General features: G+C 39.0%; 1 protein-coding gene across 1 annotated transcript in view; it reads right to left on the bottom strand.

Annotated features, from left to right (window-relative positions):
* The window catches only part of depdc5 (DEP domain containing 5, GATOR1 subcomplex subunit), a 33,698-nt gene that overhangs the window by 3,714 nt on the left and 9,868 nt on the right, over positions 1-20,116 (bottom strand). Inside the window, exons 20-35 of the mRNA XM_073829299.1 lie at positions 19,558-19,592; positions 16,405-16,455; positions 14,819-14,975; positions 13,429-13,586; positions 13,188-13,308; positions 11,905-12,072; positions 11,593-11,824; positions 11,380-11,513; positions 11,067-11,178; positions 8,647-8,709; positions 7,167-7,303; positions 6,994-7,074; positions 6,776-6,908; positions 6,583-6,688; positions 2,662-2,901; positions 1,387-1,556 (exon numbers count right to left, since the gene is read on the bottom strand). Of these exons, the coding sequence (XP_073685400.1) occupies positions 1,387-1,556; positions 2,662-2,901; positions 6,583-6,688; positions 6,776-6,908; positions 6,994-7,074; positions 7,167-7,303; positions 8,647-8,709; positions 11,067-11,178; positions 11,380-11,513; positions 11,593-11,824; positions 11,905-12,072; positions 13,188-13,308; positions 13,429-13,586; positions 14,819-14,975; positions 16,405-16,455; positions 19,558-19,592 (2,098 nt within the window). The remainder of the gene's footprint in view (positions 1-1,386; positions 1,557-2,661; positions 2,902-6,582; positions 6,689-6,775; positions 6,909-6,993; positions 7,075-7,166; positions 7,304-8,646; positions 8,710-11,066; positions 11,179-11,379; positions 11,514-11,592; positions 11,825-11,904; positions 12,073-13,187; positions 13,309-13,428; positions 13,587-14,818; positions 14,976-16,404; positions 16,456-19,557; positions 19,593-20,116) is intronic.

Here is a 20,116-nt window from a genome sequence, read left to right as displayed (position 1 = left end):
TTTAGCACTAAGCATGCCTGGTAAAAAAAAAAAAAAAAAAAAAAGTCACCGTTCGCCACTGCTGTGCATTAGTTTGTTAAAGCTGCCTATGATCTCATCAGTAATAATAAAACGGCAGTAATGCTGAGGAAAGAAGAAAAACTATTGTCTGTAAACTTTCAGATACCTAAAGAACACTTATTTTAAATAAGTAATTGTTTTAAAAAGTACCTTGCTTATATAGTTTAAAAAATAAAGTAAAATTGGCACAAAATAAATTTGATATAAAACATATGAAAATTGAAAACTAAGAATGTGAGTATCATGATATTTAGTTAATAATGAAAACAGTTATTAAATTAAATTGAATCTTGAAACCAGTGAAGATTAACACACCTACTTTTACAGAAATTTCAACTATAAAAAAAGCATATAAACTGCAATTTTACATGTTTTAAAAATTGTAAAGTTGTATTTGCACAGCAGAAGAATTAATTAGGGTAAAAATGTAGATCAAGAATCGTTTTGGAATCGGATCGTGACCCCCAGAATCGGAATCGGATCGGATCGTGAAGTGCCTGAAGATTCCCACCCCTACGCTGTTCTACATAAAAATCCTTGAGGTCCCACAAATTCTTTGGTTTTTTAGCATTTTTGTGTATGTGAACCCTTTCCAACAACGACTGTATGATTTTGAGATCTTTTCACACTGAGAACTGAGGGTCTCATATGCAACTATTAAAACGCTCACTGGTGATCCAGAAGTAAACACAATAAGAAAAACATAAGAAAAATGCACACATCTTCGTTCTGTTCAAAAGTTTTCACCCCCGCTCATAATGCATTGTGTTTTTTTTTTTTTTTTTTTCTTCTGGAGGACAAGTGAGCATTTGAACCTTCTGTAATAGTTGCATGTGTCTCTCAGTTGTCCTCAGTGTAAAAAGATGGATCTCAAAATCATACAGTCATTGTTGGAAAGGGTTTAAATACACAAAAATGCTAAAAAAAACAAAGATTTTGTGGAACCTGAAGGATTTTCTGAAGAACAGCTGGCAGGTTTACTGTTCAGGACAAACAAGGGACTCATGAACAACTATCACAAAAAAAAACACAGCTGTGGATCATTCAGGTAACAACACAGTATTAAGAATCAAGTGTATGTAAACTTTTGAATGTGGTCATTTTTATAAATTCAACTGTTATTTTCTCTTGTGGACTATATGTAAACATCTTTTATGTGAAATATCTTATTCAGGTCAGTACTAAATAAAAATCTCTCTTATTTTGGTCAAATAATTACCGTTTTGCAGATTCTCCAAGGTGTATGTAAACTTTCGACCTCAACTGTAGCTAACTACATGTATCTGGTTGACTATGCCATTAAAACTATGCTCATCCAATGCTCACCATTTCAAAGAGTACGGCAGCAGTAACAGCCATCCAGTGCAGCTTGATTTCAAAGGCAGCGTTGAGGGAGAAGTTGCCATGGTAATAGCAACTGCACCATTCAGTGCGATCACTGCGATTGTTCACATCAACATCCAAGGTGACTGTTTTCTGCTCTGGAACCGTGGCAGCTAAGAGGGGAGGGGCAAAAACAGAGCGAGAAAGATAGAGAGAGTAGAAATTGCCAAAAGGATGAAATGACAGAGGTCAAACATAGAGTTATTAAAACATTTAATGGGTCAATAGAGAGTAATTGCAATAAAGGCGTTTATGGCTGTTAGTGCTTGTGACATCTGAAACAAAAAAATGGAGAATTGAGATCTTGGGTGATTTTCCATCACGCAGTGTATTAAAGGAAAGTAAGATGTATGAAGCTTCTATGGCAGGAAAACACTGAAAGGTGAGTGGACTAGCACAGTAAGCAAAGTCAGAAAGGCAATGGCTTGGCAGAAAAGCTTTGCTCAGGTTTGAGAACAATGCAGGAACATCATTCATCCAGCGGGAACAGGACAGATGGAGGAGAGCAGGAAGAACCCATACCACAGCACTACTAGACCACAGCCACTACTTCACCACAGCATGCACTACTGGTGTACGAAAGATCATTACAGCCCACCCAACACAGCAGTTTGATTGGTGTATTGGGGCATCAGTCCATGCTCTCTGATTGGAACAGCTTGCAAAGCAATTTGTGCCTTGATTGGGTAGAATACATGTAACCACGGCACGCCATTTGGAGAGTGTATGTGCCATCACACCGACTGAATTGCAAACACTGTTAGAAAGGGAATCATGATGTTGCATTGTGTAAATTAACAGGATGAACTAAAGGTGGACTACTTTGCTACAACAACATGCAGTCCTGGAATGGAGAAGAGCCACACAAAGTCATATGATTAGACTTGAATGAGTAAAACTTTTTGATGGAAGTGGTTGGATCATAAGCTTGGCTTAGTGTTTTCTGAGAAGAATATAGAGTTGAATAGTCATTCAGTCATGTTGTTGATCTTTATGTTAGTTGAGTTGTGGAAGATTCCAATTGCGCATTGATGTTGGGTTGGCTAGTAGATAGCATAGATGGTATCTGAATGGTTTAGTAACATGAGAAGAAATGATTTGACTTTGTGTGACTCGTTCACTTAACTAGCCTTCCAGAACTTTTTAGGGAGGGAATGTGGCATACTGCCTGAAGATGCGGAGCATGGTTGCTCTGGGGTCAGAGCCGGCTGTGTGTACCTAGCAGTGCGGCAGCTTGGCTGCGTCCTCCGAAGCTGCGGCTGAAGGAGCTATGCCTACTTGCGTATGAGGCTGGCCGGCTGGGCAACCAGGGCAGCAGGAAGGCCGGTAAGTCACAGGGCCGACGTTCCTCCATAACAAAGGCCACCTCAAACCACTTCCTCTGGAACAAGGCAAAGTCCTCCAAAGCTGCGGCAGACCATACACTGCCTCCACCTGGGGGCAGCTGAGTCGTAGGGGCTGCAGGAAATAGAGGTCTGTTTTCATGGAGGGCAAAAGCACCAAGACACAGTTGTGCTACCAGTGGGATTGCAGTAATGCTCACGATATCTGCAATCTGAACACTGATATCAGTTAAAGGGTTAGTTCACCCAAAAATGAAAATTAGCTTATTATTTACTTAGGCATCCTAGGTGTACTGTATATGACTTTCTTCTTGCAGACAATATTAAAGAGTTATATTAAAAATTGTTCTGGCTCTCCTAAGCATTATCATGGCGGTTCTCTTTAAGATTCCAAAACAAGTCCCATAAAGTGCATCCATTTATAATAAAAAGTGTCTCACATGGCTCAGGGGGGTGAATAAAGGTCTCCTCTAGCGTATCGATGCATTTTTTTGTAAAAAAAAAAAAAAAAAAATCTATATTTAAAACATAACAATCACTTTAATCTAGCTTGCACTAGCTTCCGCCATACACAGAAGCAGCTCCAGGTGGATGACATATGATGTCGGCATCGCTCAGAACTGACGAATGTGGGCACGCAGCAGAGAGACCAAAACAAAACAATGATCACAAATTAGAAGTACAAAAGGAGGATTTGCAAAGAAAAAAGTAGGATGATTTCGATATGAGCCAAGAGGAGACTGGTTTTCCTTTGGTAAAGTAAGGAAACAGCTTCCTTTGCTCCTGTAAACAAACTCACAAACTCATGCAATGCCGGCGTCTTACGTCATCCACCCAGAGTTGTTTCCATGTATGACTGTAAGCGCAATCTAGATTAAAGTGATTACTAAGTTTTAAATATGGAAATTATTCTTACAAAAACGCATCAATTCACTGTAGGAGACACTTTTTATTAAGGATGGATGCACTTTATTGGACTTGTTTTGGACTGATGAAGAGAAAAACCCACCCACTGCCATGATAAAGCTTGGAATAGCCAGAACAATTTTTAATATAAATCCGATTGGATTCGTCTGAAAAAGGAAGTCATATATTAGGGATGTAACGGTATCAAAACTTCACGGTACGGTAATACCTCGGTATGAATGGCACGGTACGGTATTTATTGAATCATTTACAGGGAAAACAAAACTAATGAAGAGACTCGAAAAAAGTGCCAGAAGTGTTTATTAAACAGTTTACATGAACACTGAACATATCAATGGCATACGAATTAGCCATCTATCTGTAAACTTTTAAACAGGAACTTCAATTTTTCAATTTTAATAACAAAAAATTATTAAACCATGTAACCACATTACTTTTTTTTCGCAGTACTTTAGCCTACTTTGTGTAGTAACGAAAACATTCATTTCAGTGGGAAAATAAGTCCAAAACTATGTTTTAACATTTTGAACAATAGGGCTCCACAATCTTTTGCTTTTTTTTTTTTTTTTTTTTAGAAATTCTTGTGTGTTTTTATTTTTCTGATAATCAAATGAAAGAATAAACATTTATTTTTAATCAAATGAAAAATAAACCCTTTTAATTTTTGGCAAACAAACAGAGGTTTACTGTTAAAATCAATACATGGAAGAAAAATTATATTCAGTTTAAAACGTTTAAATAATAATTGTAGTATTTTTGTTCTACAATTAAGTGGTTAATCTTGTTGTAATATTTATTTTTTATCATATATATTGTTTTATGTAAATTATTTAAATAGGAATATATACACACCTACATTATACTGTACAAAAGTAATACAAGACTAATATTGTTCTGTTACATGTTAAACCGTACTTTTATTTTGACAGGTTGCCGTAAAGTTTCTGTGTGTATACCGTAGTATGATACGATGCTAGTTTTCTCAAATGAATCGGTAAAAGTGACACTCACAGCAGCTTTGGAGACTGAGTTATCTGTTCATGTGAGATGCAAAGGCCAAAAATAAGCGTGAGCGTCACGCGTGCTTCAGTATGAGTGTAGTAAAAAAAAAAAAACGTGTCTCCTCCATTCATACACACAGAGGCAAACGGAACATGCAGGATTCATATTAAAACGGTCTTTCTCCATTTCAGTTTTCACAGACACTAGTCCATATCGCGATTTGAATTAAGTGACAGACCAACTTTTGATTTATTAATCCTATAATCAACAAATTCCGTGGCATTTCGCGCTATAGTAAATTCCGTTTTTATGAATGGAGTCCGCGATCCAGTCCGTGTTTTCGCGGAGGAGACATTGTAAACGCGTGACAGTGTAGAGACAGAAATGACATGCCTTCGTGTAAATAAGATAAATAACATAAGGCTATTTAGTTTGTTTAATAAAAGAACAATGTATAGACCTGTTCTATAGGAAAGATAACCTTAAATGACTTCTATTGTGATCTGGCGCTATATCGAAAATAAAGGGAACTTGACGTTCAAGGGGGGCGGGCAACAGACTGCAAAGGATGACTGCCACACCTGGGCTGATGGGAATTGTAGTTCCCGCTACCTCCCGTTCGCTCCATTCGCCTGAGCAAACTTTTCTTAGAAGACCTATGGTTTTATCGAGTCATGCGACCACGGTAGTATCGAAAAAATTTGCTATTGCGGTACGACGGTATTTACAATACCGTTACATCCCTATCATATATACCTAGGATACCTGAAAGATGAGTAAATAATGGGCTAATTTTAATTTTTGGGTGAACTAACCCTTTAAAATCAATGGAGGTGTAGTATTGCTGTGCTGTTGGTTTCTAGTTTCTAGTTCTAGTACTTTGTTGTGGTATCCAACTGTATGAGGAGGTAGATCACTTTGGATAACTTCCCATTTCCATTTTTTCCTTTACATATTTGTGCAAAACTTTGGCAAAATTTTATAAATCTTGATGAAGTATTGCGAAATGATGCCTTTTCAATTACCCATTGTTACTTTGATTTCAATTTGCGCAGTTTGAAGGGTAATGGAAACGCAGGTATTGTCTTGCATGGTCCAGATTTTGCAACTTCTTATTGAAAATGAATAAAGTCCAGTTGCTTTGCAAATCACAGTGAGTATGAATCTCCCTTGATACAGCTGGATACAGTAGGAATAGCTAGCAGCAATCTACTCTTCAGAAACGTGGGCCCTGTCCCAAATTTCACCCTAAACCCTCGCAGTCTTCTTCTGAGTCCACACTTTCAACCGCTTTGACTGCTGGGTAGAAGTCTGCCATGGAGGGCGCATAGTGGTACCCTACAGTCTCGTGGACTTAACACGTAAGTGCACATGAAGGGCCAGATTTACTATCAGCTCGCGCTTTGGCTTTTAAAAAACTACTGTCAGGATTTATTAAAGACAAAGTGGGAAATTAGTGCTGAAAAGACATGGATACCTTTTTTTGGGACCTTACTGAATATGCATTTGTAGGAGTTTCCATTTTGATCAGTAAATTTAAATGAATCACACAACGTGATTTACTAAGATTTGTGCTTGTCAATTCACTGGTATTTGCGGCATTATTTAACACCCAAAAAAAAGCATGTCTTAAAGCAGGTGCTAATTTGCGCTGCTCTTGGTAGATTACGCTGGTCATTATAGAAACAAGATGTTGCATGCGTGTTCTTTAATATGCACCTTTTCTGTAAATCGCCCTCAGAATTTTCCCTCTCATCGGCACATATGAAATTTCATCGATAATTTGCCCTCTTTAGAAATGTGCCATTTGGGACAGGACCATAGCAACCTCTAGCCAAGTAATCTTGACAGTCAAGTCAATTCTTACCCTTCTCATTGTCTTTGTCGACAATCCGGTAGAAGTAGAACCCATAGACAAACGTTCGCATGGCATCACCGGAGGCATGAGTAATTAGACCTTCATCCAGCATTTTCTACAGGAGTATCATGGAGATGTATTACATTTTTTGAATGCAAAAACAGACTACTGTTACTACTACAGATTATCTCTGCAATTTTACCTGCATAATTTCTACTGCAATGCCCTGTGTAGCAACATTCTCCACAGTGCTGACCAGCCAATGTACAACCTCAGCACTGACAAAGCAGTTGGGAGGCAGGCCCCTCTGCTCTGGCAAAAGCTGCACTCCAGTGCTGCAAGCACAGGAAGTCAATTTATATCACACACGGGTGACATAATAGAAGACTTATAAATAATTAAGGATTTAAAGACTCTCACGTGGGATGCTTAATGGCTTCCAGGATCTCCATTAGTGTGGAAGATGAGGAAAGACTCAATCCACTGGACCCTGACTGCCCGCTGTAACAAGACATAAAAAAGTGGAAATTTCTAATTTGAATACATAGTAAGCAATGTTCTGACAGTTGGAATAAGGCAGAGCATTCTCTTACCCAGTCTCTGCACCAGTGCCTGGGATTGGGTCTCCTGTGGCTTGGGATATAGCTGAAGGTCTCTCTAATGGTTGGTTTCCTCCTTTGTCCGACAACCCACCCTCAGTGTGATTTGCTGGAAGCTGTTCCACTGGCAGCTGAGGAACCCAGTAGGAATGTGTCAAGTTAACTTCATGCATACAAGTTTAAAAACAGCACTACGCAGGACTAACAAGGGGAGCAAAATGCTGAGATATCTTCATGCTATCTCCATCTGGTGACTAGCAGGTATGCATCTTACATAGATAATATCTACTTACCTACACAAGTTTTCTAACAATTTATTTGATGTTGTCTTCAGAAACTCTCTTCGTAAACCACTTTGACATTATTTATTTCACTTGTCGATTACTGTGGTATCATAAGGGGCTTTCGCACCACATAGTTCTAGGAATTAGCCAGCATGGTAGTTCCCAGAGAATCAATTTCCATCTTAGGCCATTCTCTAGGTTGCATTCGCACCAGCCGCAGGAACTCTAAAGCGGTAAATGGAGGACGGCATCCTCTGAGCTGTTTTTGTTGTGTTGTGGGCTTCGTGATAATGGAGATGGAATGTAAATTCACAATTTACGCGACTGAAAGAGCAAAATATTGTGCTAAGAGACAAAGTCTTATATAGGGCTTTTCACTTTTTTGTTTACTTGGCTTTTTAAAAAGGCCAATAGTCATATTAAATGTAGCTGGTGTTTCGTATGCGTTTGGCCAATCAGTGTACACTTACGTTACTGATAGCTCCTATAGAACTGTTTTAGACCCTACTTTGAAGTAGGAGCTAATTTAGTTCCCCTAAATGGACTTTCAGGAACAAAAACTGATCCTAGTTCCTGCGGTGCGAACACGCCAAAGAGCGGGTAATTCTGCCAATATTTCAAGAAACTATGAAAAGATTCCTCTGGTGCGAAAGCCCCTATAAATGTTAGATAGACCTGCTGCTAAATATCATGTACTAAAAAAAGGAAATGTGAAGACTCTTTGCTTTACTTGTTGGTCAGATGGCCTCTTCCCATCTGCTCCTGGCCAGAATTAGCTGCTATGTGGAACAGTTAGTGTATGCCGCTAGACAAAAATCTGGCTACGTGAGATTAGCAGTACTCTAAATGAGCACAGGATGTGAAGTAAGATTGAATGAAAAATGCACATGCATTCTTCAATTGGCCAACAGGAGTGGTGCAGTCTAACACTACAGCAGAACGCACAGTGGTTAGGATGTTAAATGTAGTGACTATAATATTACATTTACATTTTGTTATATTAAGTATGGATACACAGACAAACAGAAATGTCTCCTTATTATCACTCTGACTACAAAAACATCAGATAGAAACATCAACCTTCACATTTAAAATGCTTTTGAGAGGTTGGACAAGTACGCAGGCATGCACACACGCGCATTGCGAGAAAAAGGCGGTTTTCACAGAGCAAAGAGGGGGCAGTGACTGACCTGAGAGTGACAGATGTAGGAGGAACGTGGACTACGAATAAAGTCCAAAATGAAGGCAGCATCCTGTCAGCATTTTAGGAGGAAAACACCAGAAAGGGAGAAAATAACCCCCAGAGATCAGAGCAAGAACAAGGCAGTAATGGAAGAGGAGGACGCAAAGGTCAAAAGAGGCAAGGAAGGAGCAATAAAACATAAACCCACTGCAAATAATATCCACCATTCAATACTAAAACAACAGGAAGACTTTATAAAATAAACATGACCCTGGACCACGAAACCAGTCATATGGGTCAATTTTTTTGAAATTGAGATTTATGCAACATCTGAAGGCTGAATACATACGCTTGGCATTGACGTATGGTTTGTTAGGATAGGACAATATTTGGTCGAGATACAGCTATTTGAAAATCTGGAATCTGAGGGTGCAAACATATCAAAATATTGAGAAAATAACCTCAATTATGTCTTAATTTGTATGAATTTTACAAAAGATTTTAATGTAACGTGACCTTTACTTACAGTGACGGAAAAAAAATATTTGATACCCACTGATTTTGTACGTTTGCCCACTGACAAAGAAATGATCAGTCTATAATTTTAATAGTAGGTTTATTTTAACAGTGAGAGACAGAATAACAACAAGAAAAATCCAGAAAAATGCATTTCAATAAAGTCATAAACTGATTTGCATTTTAATGAGTGAAATAAGTATTTGATCCCCTATCAATCAGCAAGATTTCTGGCTGCCAGGTGTCTTTTATACAGGTCACGAGCAAAGATTAGGAGCACTATCCTAAAGGGAATGCTCCTAATCTCAGTTTGTTACCTGTATAAAAGACACCTGTTCACAGAAACAACCAATCAATCAGATTCCAAACACTCCACCATGGCCAAGACCAAGGAGCTGTTCAAGGATGTCAGGGACATGATTGTAGACCTACACAAGGCTGGAATGGGCTACAAGACCATCGCCAAGCAGCTTAGTGAAAAGGTGACAACAGTTGGTGCAATTAGTCACAAATGCAAGAAACACATCTCTCTCGGTGTGGGGATCCACACAAGATCTCACCTTGTGGAGTTTTAATGATCATGAGAACAGTGAGGAATCAGCCCAGAACTACACAGGAGGATTTTGTCAATGATCTCAAGGCAGCTGGGACCATAGAATTGGTAACACACTACACTGTGAAGGACTGTCATCCTGCAGCGCCCGCAGGCCCATCTGAAGTTTGCCAATGAACATCTCAATGATTCAGAGGAGAGCTGGGTGAAAGTGTTGTGGTCAGATGAGCTCTTTGGCATCAACTCAACTCGCTGTGTTTGGAGGAGGAGGAATGCTGCCTATGACCGCAAGAACACCATCCCCACCGTCAAACATGGAGTTGGAAACATTATGCTTTGGGAGTGTTTTTCTGTTAAGGGGACAACTGCACCGCATCAAAGGGACGATGGATAGGGCCATGTACCGTCCAAACCTTCCCTTAGCCAGGGCATTGAAAATGGGTCGTGGATGGGTATTCCAGCATGACAGTGACCCAAAACACAGCCAAGGCAACAAAGGAGTGGCTCAAGAAAAAGCACATTAAGGTCCTGGAGTGGCCTAGCCAGTCTCCAGACATTAATCCAATAGAAAATCTGTGGAGGGAGCTGAAGATTCGAGTTGCCAAACGTCAGCTTCGAAACCTTAATGACTTGGAGAGGATCTGCAAAGAGGAGTGGGACAAAATCCCTCCTGAGATTTGTGCAAACCTGGTGGCTTCTGTGAGTGCCAACAATTACCAAGTCATGTTTTGCAAAGGGGTCAAATACTTATTTCACTCATTAAAATGCAAATCAATTTATAACTTTTTAAAAATGTGTTTTTGTTATTCTGTCATTCACTGTTCAAATAAACTTACCAATAAAATTATAGACTGATTATTTCTTTGTCAGTGGGCAAACATACAAAATCAGCAGGAGATCAAATAATTCTGTCCTCACTGTAATATCCTAAAGATTTTTGCCATAAAAGAAAAATCGATCATTTTGTCCCATACAATGTATTGTTGGCTGTTGCTACAAATATACCCATGCTATTAAGGTTTTGTGGTCCAGGGTCACAAATAAAAAGCAGGGATTGCCAACTGATGCTAAATTGTGTTGTTAATGACAACTAATCACATATTAACTCTCCTTTATTACATTATTGTGGCATTTTATAATTGAATTTCTTTTAATTCTGTCTCAAATACTGTGATCAGTCTTTAAAACCAAGCAGATAAAGGTGAAAATTAAACAAAAATAATCAAAAAGCCAGCAAGCAATACACATTGTACAAATACAATAGCCTCTTCCTCACACAAAAAGCACAAAGAGGCACACCGGAAGCCAGAAACTAGACAACAGCACAGTCCGTTCGGCGGTCTGCCTTAGGCTCTCACCTTACGGGGGCTATCGACATAGGTGGTTGTTAGGGCAACGCTGGCAGCTTCACTGAAAGGTCCACATGATTTCCCACCATGCTGAGCAGCAAGCTGCTGCTCTTCTAAACTCCTGCAGATCAAAGACATCTCACCAGCATTAGAAAAAAATCCTGGAATCTCTGGCATTTTATAAAACCCTTACCATATGTGGTACTAGATAAAAGCCCAAATCTCATTGTCTCTGGCACGCACAAACACTTGTTTCTCATTGACGTAGCACTGCAGTATTGTATTTTGTTGGGTTTACCAATATCTGCCTGCACAAACTCACTTCTGTGTTTGATCCAGCTCCAAGAGTGCAGAGAGAGCAGAGGTGCCCTTTTTCCCCACAGGGGGCGCTATAGGTTCTGGGTTGTGGGATGAGAGCGGTCCTGTGACCTGGAGGCCTTTAATAGTAGCTCCTTTCTGTAATAAACACAGCAGTTGTTATTTTATCACCCTGATGGAAGGTTAATTTGTGCTTATCCTGTATATGTGTACTCACACGAATAATTCGATCAGATCGGTGACGGCGGCGAATCCTGTTCAGGCCTTCCAAAAAGCGGATAAATCCATCCAAAAGAGACCAGTCCCCAGTGCCAGAAAGGCCATCCCGCCCGGCCCCCATTCCCTCTCCATACACGTCCCAGTGACCCTCACCATCCGCCACTCGCCTGGCTCCGCCTGCTGGCAGCAGCAAGAAGCGTGTGCGCCAAAACTTCAGAGAGTCGATAAGACTGCGGATGAGACAGGAATGGGATCTTATGGGCATCTGCCGATGTAGATTTTGTATCAGAGTGCTAGTAAAGCCACTTGCCTGAAGTCCTCTGAGCCAGCAGAGCAGATGTACTGGTCTAGGTAGTTCCATTTGTACTCCTCCAGCCGCTCGTGGCTGAACTCCACCCAGAATGGCAGGAAGTGGGCGTCTGCATGCGGAGGGCACAGATTGTAGCTGTACTGAATCTGTGTGGATTCATAGGGATACCTACAGACACACAAAACGCACTTGTAGGTATTTCTAGAAGAACAAATTACATGATACTGAGGGTGTGTTCACACTTGTCATGTTTGGTTTGAATAAAAACGAACTCTGGTGCGATTGCTCTGTTAGTGTGGTTTATTTGAGTAAGTGTGAATCCTGCCATCCGAACCTTGGTGTGCACCAAACAAGCAGACCGAGACCACTAAAAAGACGGGTCTCAGTCCTCTCCGAAACGAACTCTGGTGCGGTTCGAATTAAATATAAACACAATCAAATACTTCCAAACGAACCAAGAACATGCAATGTGATGCAACATGATTTTAAGAAAGGGAACAAGTGGTGTATCCAAAACAAAATGAGCAGAAGGCAAACATGGAGCAACAAGGAGGTAAAGTGCCTTTTATGAGCTCTTTGTGAGTTCTTAGGTGGTGAAAATAAAATCATATTCACGCAACAATGAGCTTTAAGTTGAACAAACCTTTTCCTTTCATTCTGAGTGTTTGGTGAGTTCCGTCACAAAATATATGTTATTCAACATGACCAATCAGGTTGTGAACGTATCACTATCCCTTTAGGTTCAATATCTTTAGGTTTGCTGTCAAAAATGCCAGTGTGAATGCTAAGCGGACCAGGACCAAATGTGACCCTGAACCACAAAGCCAGTCATAAGGGTCAATGTTTTTTTAATTGAGATTCATAACTGAAAGATAAATCAATGAGTTTTCCATTGATGCATGCTTTGTTATGATAGGGCAATATTTCACCAAGATCCAACTTTTTGAAAATCTGGAATCTGTGGGTGCAAAAAAAAAAAAAAAAAAAAAGCCTTTAAATTTGTCCAAATGAATTCTTAGCAATGCATATTACTAATCAAAATTTAAGTTTTGATATATTTAGGGTAGGAAATTTACAAAATATCTTCATGCAACATGATATCCTAATGATTTTTGGCATTAAAGAAAAATAGATCATTTTGACCCATAAAATGTACTGTTGGATATTGCTACAAATATACCCATTCTATTTAAGAGTGGTCTTGTGGTCCAGGGACCAAATTAACCAAACAAACTGAGCTACAAGTGTGAACAAACCCTGAAAGACTAAAAATGTAAACTGACTTTGGGAGGTAGCGGGTGACGGTAATGATCTTATCTTTAAGGCAGACTTTATGAAAGGTTCTCCCCATACTGAGCCAGTAAATGCTCTCCTCCTCCTCTGGTTTACGTCGAGACACCAGCCCTGAAAAGCACACCTTTAAATCTCTCACCACAATGCAGCATGATTTATAACAGGAAGACAAGTCTATTTTTCAAAACCAACTGGTGTGCAGAGCCGCGGGGCATCCAGCAGGGGATGTACCTCGGGAATAAAGGGGGCTGCTGCTGAGGGGTGGGGCTATAGCGGGCTGTGGCTTCCTGTTAGGCTGTACAATAATCTGGTAGCCTTGCATCAGACGTTGACAGATGAACTCTTCAAACACCTGATGGGCCGACATCACTGGAGACTCGTCATCACGTCTACAAAAGATAGAGAGCATTCATTTTGGACTTAGACCTTAAAATATATAAAATCTACAGTGGGGTTCAAAAGTCTGAGAAAAAGTGTGAGAATTTAGATTTTTTTCCAGGCGCATAGAATCACTGTCAGTGTTTCATAGTAGTAGGCGGGTGTTTATTTGGCGCAATTTTCTTGTTTCAGTTCTTGGATTGGTGAAGATTTCTTTGTAGCATCATGAGTAACAGTTTAACAGTAACAAACATGATTATTTAAATAACTGAAATAATAGGAAAATATATTTTTTTGTTTGTTTAGTGATAGTTGTTGAGTCCGTTGTTTGTCCTGAACAGTTAAACTGCGCACTGTTCTTCAGAAAAATCCTTCAGGTCCCACAAATTATTTGGTTTTTCAGCATTTTTGTGAATTTGAACACTTTCCATCAATGACTGTATGATTTTGAGCAACTATTACAGAAGGTTCAAACACTCACTGATGCGTCAGAAGGAGCTGGGGAGTGCATTAAGAGCCAGGGAGTGAAAACTTTTTGATCAGGGTAAATTTAACTGTAGCTACTAAATGAAAAAAATATATATTTAGGCAAAATAAGAAAATCTTCATTCTGTTCAGAAGTTTACACCCCTGGCTCTTAATGCATTGTTTTTCCTTCTGAAGCATCAGTGAGCGTTTGAACCTTCTGTAATAGTTGCATATGAGTCCCTCAGTTGTCCTCAGTGTGAAAAGATAAATCTCAAAATCATACAGTTTTTTGGAAAGAGTTCAAATACACAAAAATGCTGAAAAACCAATGAATTTGTGGGACCTGAAGCATTTTCCTGAAGAACAGCAGGCAGTTTAACTGTTCAGGACAAACAAGGACAAACTCATGAACAAATATCACTAAACCAAAAAAACACAGCTGCGGATCATTCAGGTAACAACACAGTATTACAAATCAAGTGTATGTAAACTTTTGAACAAGGTCATTTTTTATCAATTCAACTATTATTTCCTCTTGTGGACTATATGTAAACATCTTTTATGTGAAATATCTTATTCAGGTCAGTACTAAATAAAAAAATAACATGCATTTTGTATTATCCTCTTTTATTTTGGTAAAATTAAAATTTTGCAGATTCTGCAAGGTGTATGTAAACTTTTGACCTCACCTGTATTTAATGCATACAAATAGGAAATAGAAAAAATATGAAAGCCTTTTTAGACCTATATCACCCAACCCCTAATGTGTTTGTACCTCTCCATGTCAGTGTGTGGCAGCAGGTCGTAGCAGCCCTCTGTGTAGTCATTCTGCAGGGTTTGGCGGTCGGGAAAGTAATCAGTGGTGAGTGGGAGGCAGGCGGGAGTCGTGAGGGACTTCCAGTCCACCCCGACCGTGCAGCAAAAACTAGGCACTGTCGGAGGGGCAGACAGCAGCAGGACTTCAGGAGCACCCCCATCACACACACACACAGAGCGTCCCACAGCGCATGACACGTAGACACACACACCACGTTGACGCAACAGACCGCATTCGTACACATTCACACGCAAGGCCCGATTGAAAATTAGCAGACAGATTGAGAGAGAGGAGGAGGCAGAAGTAGAGAGGGTGAACAGTTTCAGGCAGACAGACACATACCAACACGCAGAACAAGGAGGAAGAGAAAAAGAGAATGTGGGGAAAGAAAAAGGAGTGTGTTACCATCACTGTCGTAATTGAACTGAAATTACAGTGAACACTACGTGCAAAATTAACATGCACTAAAGGCACTGTGAGCATCGTGACATCACTGATGAGTAATAAGTGTGAACGGCCATCTGTACAAACACACAATTGGCAGAAAAGACGACCAGTACTTGTTGTAGCATTCAAGCAAGGCATGCGTGAGGCACTGTGATTGTACATATTTGTGACTGGTGAATTTATTGCGGGTTACAAAGCTCGTGAGCAGGAGGGAACTGAAGTTTGATACTTGATTAGAGAGAAATGGGAATTTTGGAAATACAGGTAAACCCCCGGGAAAAGATGGTACAGAGAGAAAGACAGAAATCCCATACAAATCTGAGGTGGAATTCACTCAATGAATTGCGCCCATTGCTAGAAGTGTTTGGTTGCCATTTTAGCACCTGACTCTGTGTGCTACATGCATCTTATTTGTGAATATCACTAGCTAATTAGTGTGATATCTTAACCTACACCCTTTATACTCTAATGGAGCAAACATTTAATTCTTATTTGTGAATATCACTAGCCGATTAGCATGCTAGCTTAGCCTACACCCTTTACAACCTAATGTTAAAAATGTTCACTTCTTATTTGTGAATATCACTATCAAATTAATTTGCTAGCGTGGCCTACACCTTTTTAATGTATTTTCCAATGAATCACGATGTTCAATTCTTATTCGTTAATTAAGACTAGCCAATTAACTGTATAGTGAATTCCCTCAGAGGTTGTGGACCACCTTTTTCGCTCATCAAACTTTCACCCATAAACAACACAGCCACTCAACTCCATTGATATGAACAACCGCACCATACTGAGATATCCAAACAACCTTATATAAAGATAAAGAAGAGTAATTCCTTCAAGGGCACACCTGATTTGAAGTTTCTAACCCAGAAGTGCCAAAATCAAAGATGTGAGCAAAGACTTAAGTACCTTAAATCAACAATAGATACCAGATTTCCTCCCCTTTGAAATATAGAAGTATTTGCAGCTAACAAATGTATATTTCTGAGGGTATATATATATGGGGTAAATTTTCATTCATGTCGAAGTAATGGATACTGGAGTTGGGATGTGTTTTTGATTCTCTTCAATGATGGGGAAGAACTCACTCGGATCTGGACTGGAGTAATCCTCAAAGGAACCACGGTTCACTGGTGTTCCTATAAAAGCAAGAGCAGTAACAACATGAACTCAACCTCTGGTTTCAGAGAGAACAGTCATTTGATGTCCAGCCAATGTAATAACACAAATGAAGAAAAAAAATACAAAAGTGGCCCCAAGAATTCTGATTCCTCTCAAACAATTCTGTTTTATTTGACAATGACATTAAAGGGATAAATTACTCCAAGATTATATCATAATTTACTCACTCTGCATTTGTTCTGAACTTGTAGGAATTACTTTCCTCTGTTGAGCAGTCAGTGGCTACCATTAACTGTTTGGTTACCAACATTCTTCAAAATATCTTTTGTGCTCAACAGAAGAAAGAAATTCCTATAAGATTGGAATAACTTGAAGTTTAAAGGGACACTCCACTTTTTTGGAAATAGGCTCATTCTCCAACTCCCCCCCGAGTTAATAAGTTGACTTTTACCGTTTTGAAATCCATTCAGCCGTTCTCCTGTTCTGGCGATATCAGTTTTAGCATAGCTTAGCATAGATCATTGAGTCCTATTAGACCAATAGCATCGCATTCAAAAATGACCAACAAGTTTCGATATTTGTCCTTTTTGTGCTTTTAAATAGGACAAATATCGAAACTCATTGGTCATTTTTGAATGCGATGCTATTGGTCTAATACAGGGGTGGGCAATTATTTTTCTCAAGGGGCCACATTAGAAACGTGGCCAGTTTTTGAGGGCCGAACCAATACACAACTCAGTTTTGCCTTTATTTCTCTTAATAAAAAAAGAATAAATGAAACACTACAGTGAGACTGAAAATTTGGAGCACACAAATGCATCCCAATTTAATAAACATTCATAAAAACAGTTTGAAAATTGTATTTTGAAGTGTAAAATACTAGCAACTTTAAACAAAGATGCAAGTATATGCATTTCAAAAACCAGCATCACAACATCAACTTTTTATAAAAAAGCAAGTAATGCCCCAGTGTTGTTGTTTTTTTTTTTGCTCAATAAGAGAAATCTAGCCTGTGTTAGGCTTGAACAAGTGCACTTAATTCTGGAAATGCAAATTTTTGTTTCAAAAACTATTAACTTTATACAACAATTTGTGTTTTAAAGACCAGCATCACATACACACAAGTAAAACACTGGGGGCACTTATTGCTTTTTATATGAAGTATATGATATACTTCATATAAAAAGCAATAAGTGCCCCCAGTGTTTGATTGTTTTACCTGAGAATGGCTTACTTTTTTCACGATTTTGTGGGATATCACAACGCTGGTTTTGATTACTGCATCCCTCAATATATAAAGCTTTGTAAAAAGTCCTTGCTGCTTTTGTTCTGTAGGCCTACCTGTTTAAATGATGCTGTCACCTGAAAATATTTAGTATCTAAAAGGAACAAACTAATTCCTTGTGAACTATAATTTACTGCTCATATCCATTGCCGTCATCATAGCCTTCACATTATTTCTGATTTGAGTGATCCATCTCTATAAAGCTAAATATGTTTAACATACGTATTCCTGCTTAATATTAGGGATGCAACAATACAGTTAGCCCACGATTCAATACGTACCTCGGTATATATCTTGCCACTTCAGTGTGATTTTTTTGGAACAAATTAACAAAATACTCCTGTAAACCTCTGCACACTAGATAAAGTGTGGTTTAGTATGTGTCTGCTTAATTTTTCTTTTGAGAGAGGTATACTTTTTTTGATTTTTACGCAAAATAGAATGGGTTTCATTCATACTGGATGCCAGAGGGCGCCCTTGTGCAAAAACAAAACAAAACACACATGCATCAAAGAAGTAGCGCTAATAACGTTCCGTTCCAGCTTCTCTAATATGGATAAAAGCATCGCTATTGCAGTAACTTATTAAAAACAAGATATAACGGTAAACGTTTTGAATGATGAAATCTAAGGACAATAAACACTCGTCTGCAATAATGGTTTATCTGTGTTCTTCAAGCCATCTCGGGTATTTTCATAAGCCATTGCTAATCGACATACATTGAATATGAGTATAGAATTGCTGAATTGTCAACCTCATTCTGTGATGAGAATCCACATCTGATCACAACATAAGGAAGTTATTTCAAACGCTCGACTGATGTTGTGAATTAAAAACAAGTTATAATGTTTTTGTAACTTGTTTTTATAACTTTTGTTGGACAACAGGTTTTGAAAGGCTTATGATTGCATGTCATTAGAATGGAAGTTGCTCTGCGTGTTGCGTTATTTTTTTCAAATATAAGAGGGGAAGCGTTTTCTCATTTCAGCACATGAAATTGTGAGCAAACATACAGCAAATTCCAAGAGGAATAAAAGGAAGGAAGATATTTAGATGCAAAACCGAAAAACCGCAATTCACAAGCGCGTATTGAACCTTGAATGTCGTACTGAACGGTTCGATATTATATTGAGTATTGTGACATCCCTACTTAATATGCAGTTATATTACGGACCGTTGGCATGAATTGTACTCATGATAGAGCGGTGGTGGAGCGCTCTTGACTATTGGAGCAAGTGAAAACCACGACGCTCCGACTTTTCAAAAATCCGCCGCTCCCTCCATTCAAAATCATACCTCTGCGCTCACATACTCTGATCGCGAACACATTTGTGTGAGGGTGCGCATACGGTCACACAAACAAAATAAAAGCAGCGCGGTTGCGTGTTTATGGGTTATTTTGCGGTCAAATAGCAAAATAAGATTTCCATTGACTCTCTTTATCAGAACTGGTCATGGCACGGCCCATTTTCGTTTGAATTTTAATTAACCAATTACTTCACGCGGGCCGGTCAAGGATATCGAGAGGGCCGTGTATGGCCCGGGGGCCGTAAAATGCCCAGGTCTGGTCTAATAGGACTCAATGATCTATGCTAAGCTATGCTAAAACTGATATCGCCAGAACAGGAGAACGGCTGAATGGATTTCAAAACGGTAAAAGTCAACTTATTAACTCGGGGGGAGTTGGAGAATGAGCCTATTTCCAAAAAAGTGGAGTGTTTCCAAATATTGACTAATGAATGAATGCAGTTTTTAATTTCAATTCATTCCATAACTCATAATTGAATCTTTAATTACTTGTCTCACAAGCCTAAAAACACCAAAATGGACCTACTCATGAGAGTCATCTGCTGCAAGTTTTTTGAATCGCTGCAAAACACATGACAAGGAGTCATTTGTTTGAGACTCAGACTACACAAGTTGTGTTGCCAACTCATCTAAGATCATTCATTCAGGAATGAGACTATAACAGTCACGCCGCATGTTTTTTGATTCACAACAAAGAACCAGGTCACAAGAGTCAGGTCACAAGAGTTGTTTGGGACTCAAACTACACTAGTTGCATTGTAAGTGTTGAATTCACAACAAAGAATCGACTCATAAATGTCTTCTGTTTGAGAATCAGACTATACCAGCTGGATTGTATGTTTTTGATGCACTACAAAGAATCAGCTTTTAAAAAATTTCAAAATCGCATAAAATGTCAGTTTTCTTCCAATATTGTGACTCTTAAAGACTTAGCTCACTCCTGAATTAAAATTTCTTGATAATTTACTCACCCCCATATCATCCATAGTTCATGTCTTTCTTTCTTCAGTCAAAAAGAAATTAAGGTTTTTGAGAAAAACATTCCAGGATTTTCTCCATATTGTGGACTTCAATTGGAGCCAACG

The sequence above is a fragment of the Garra rufa genome, chromosome 23 (genome assembly GCF_049309525.1).
Source record: "Garra rufa chromosome 23, GarRuf1.0, whole genome shotgun sequence".
Classification (NCBI taxonomy): domain Eukaryota; kingdom Metazoa; phylum Chordata; class Actinopteri; order Cypriniformes; family Cyprinidae; genus Garra; species Garra rufa.
This window is presented reverse-complemented; position numbering and strand designations above follow the sequence as displayed.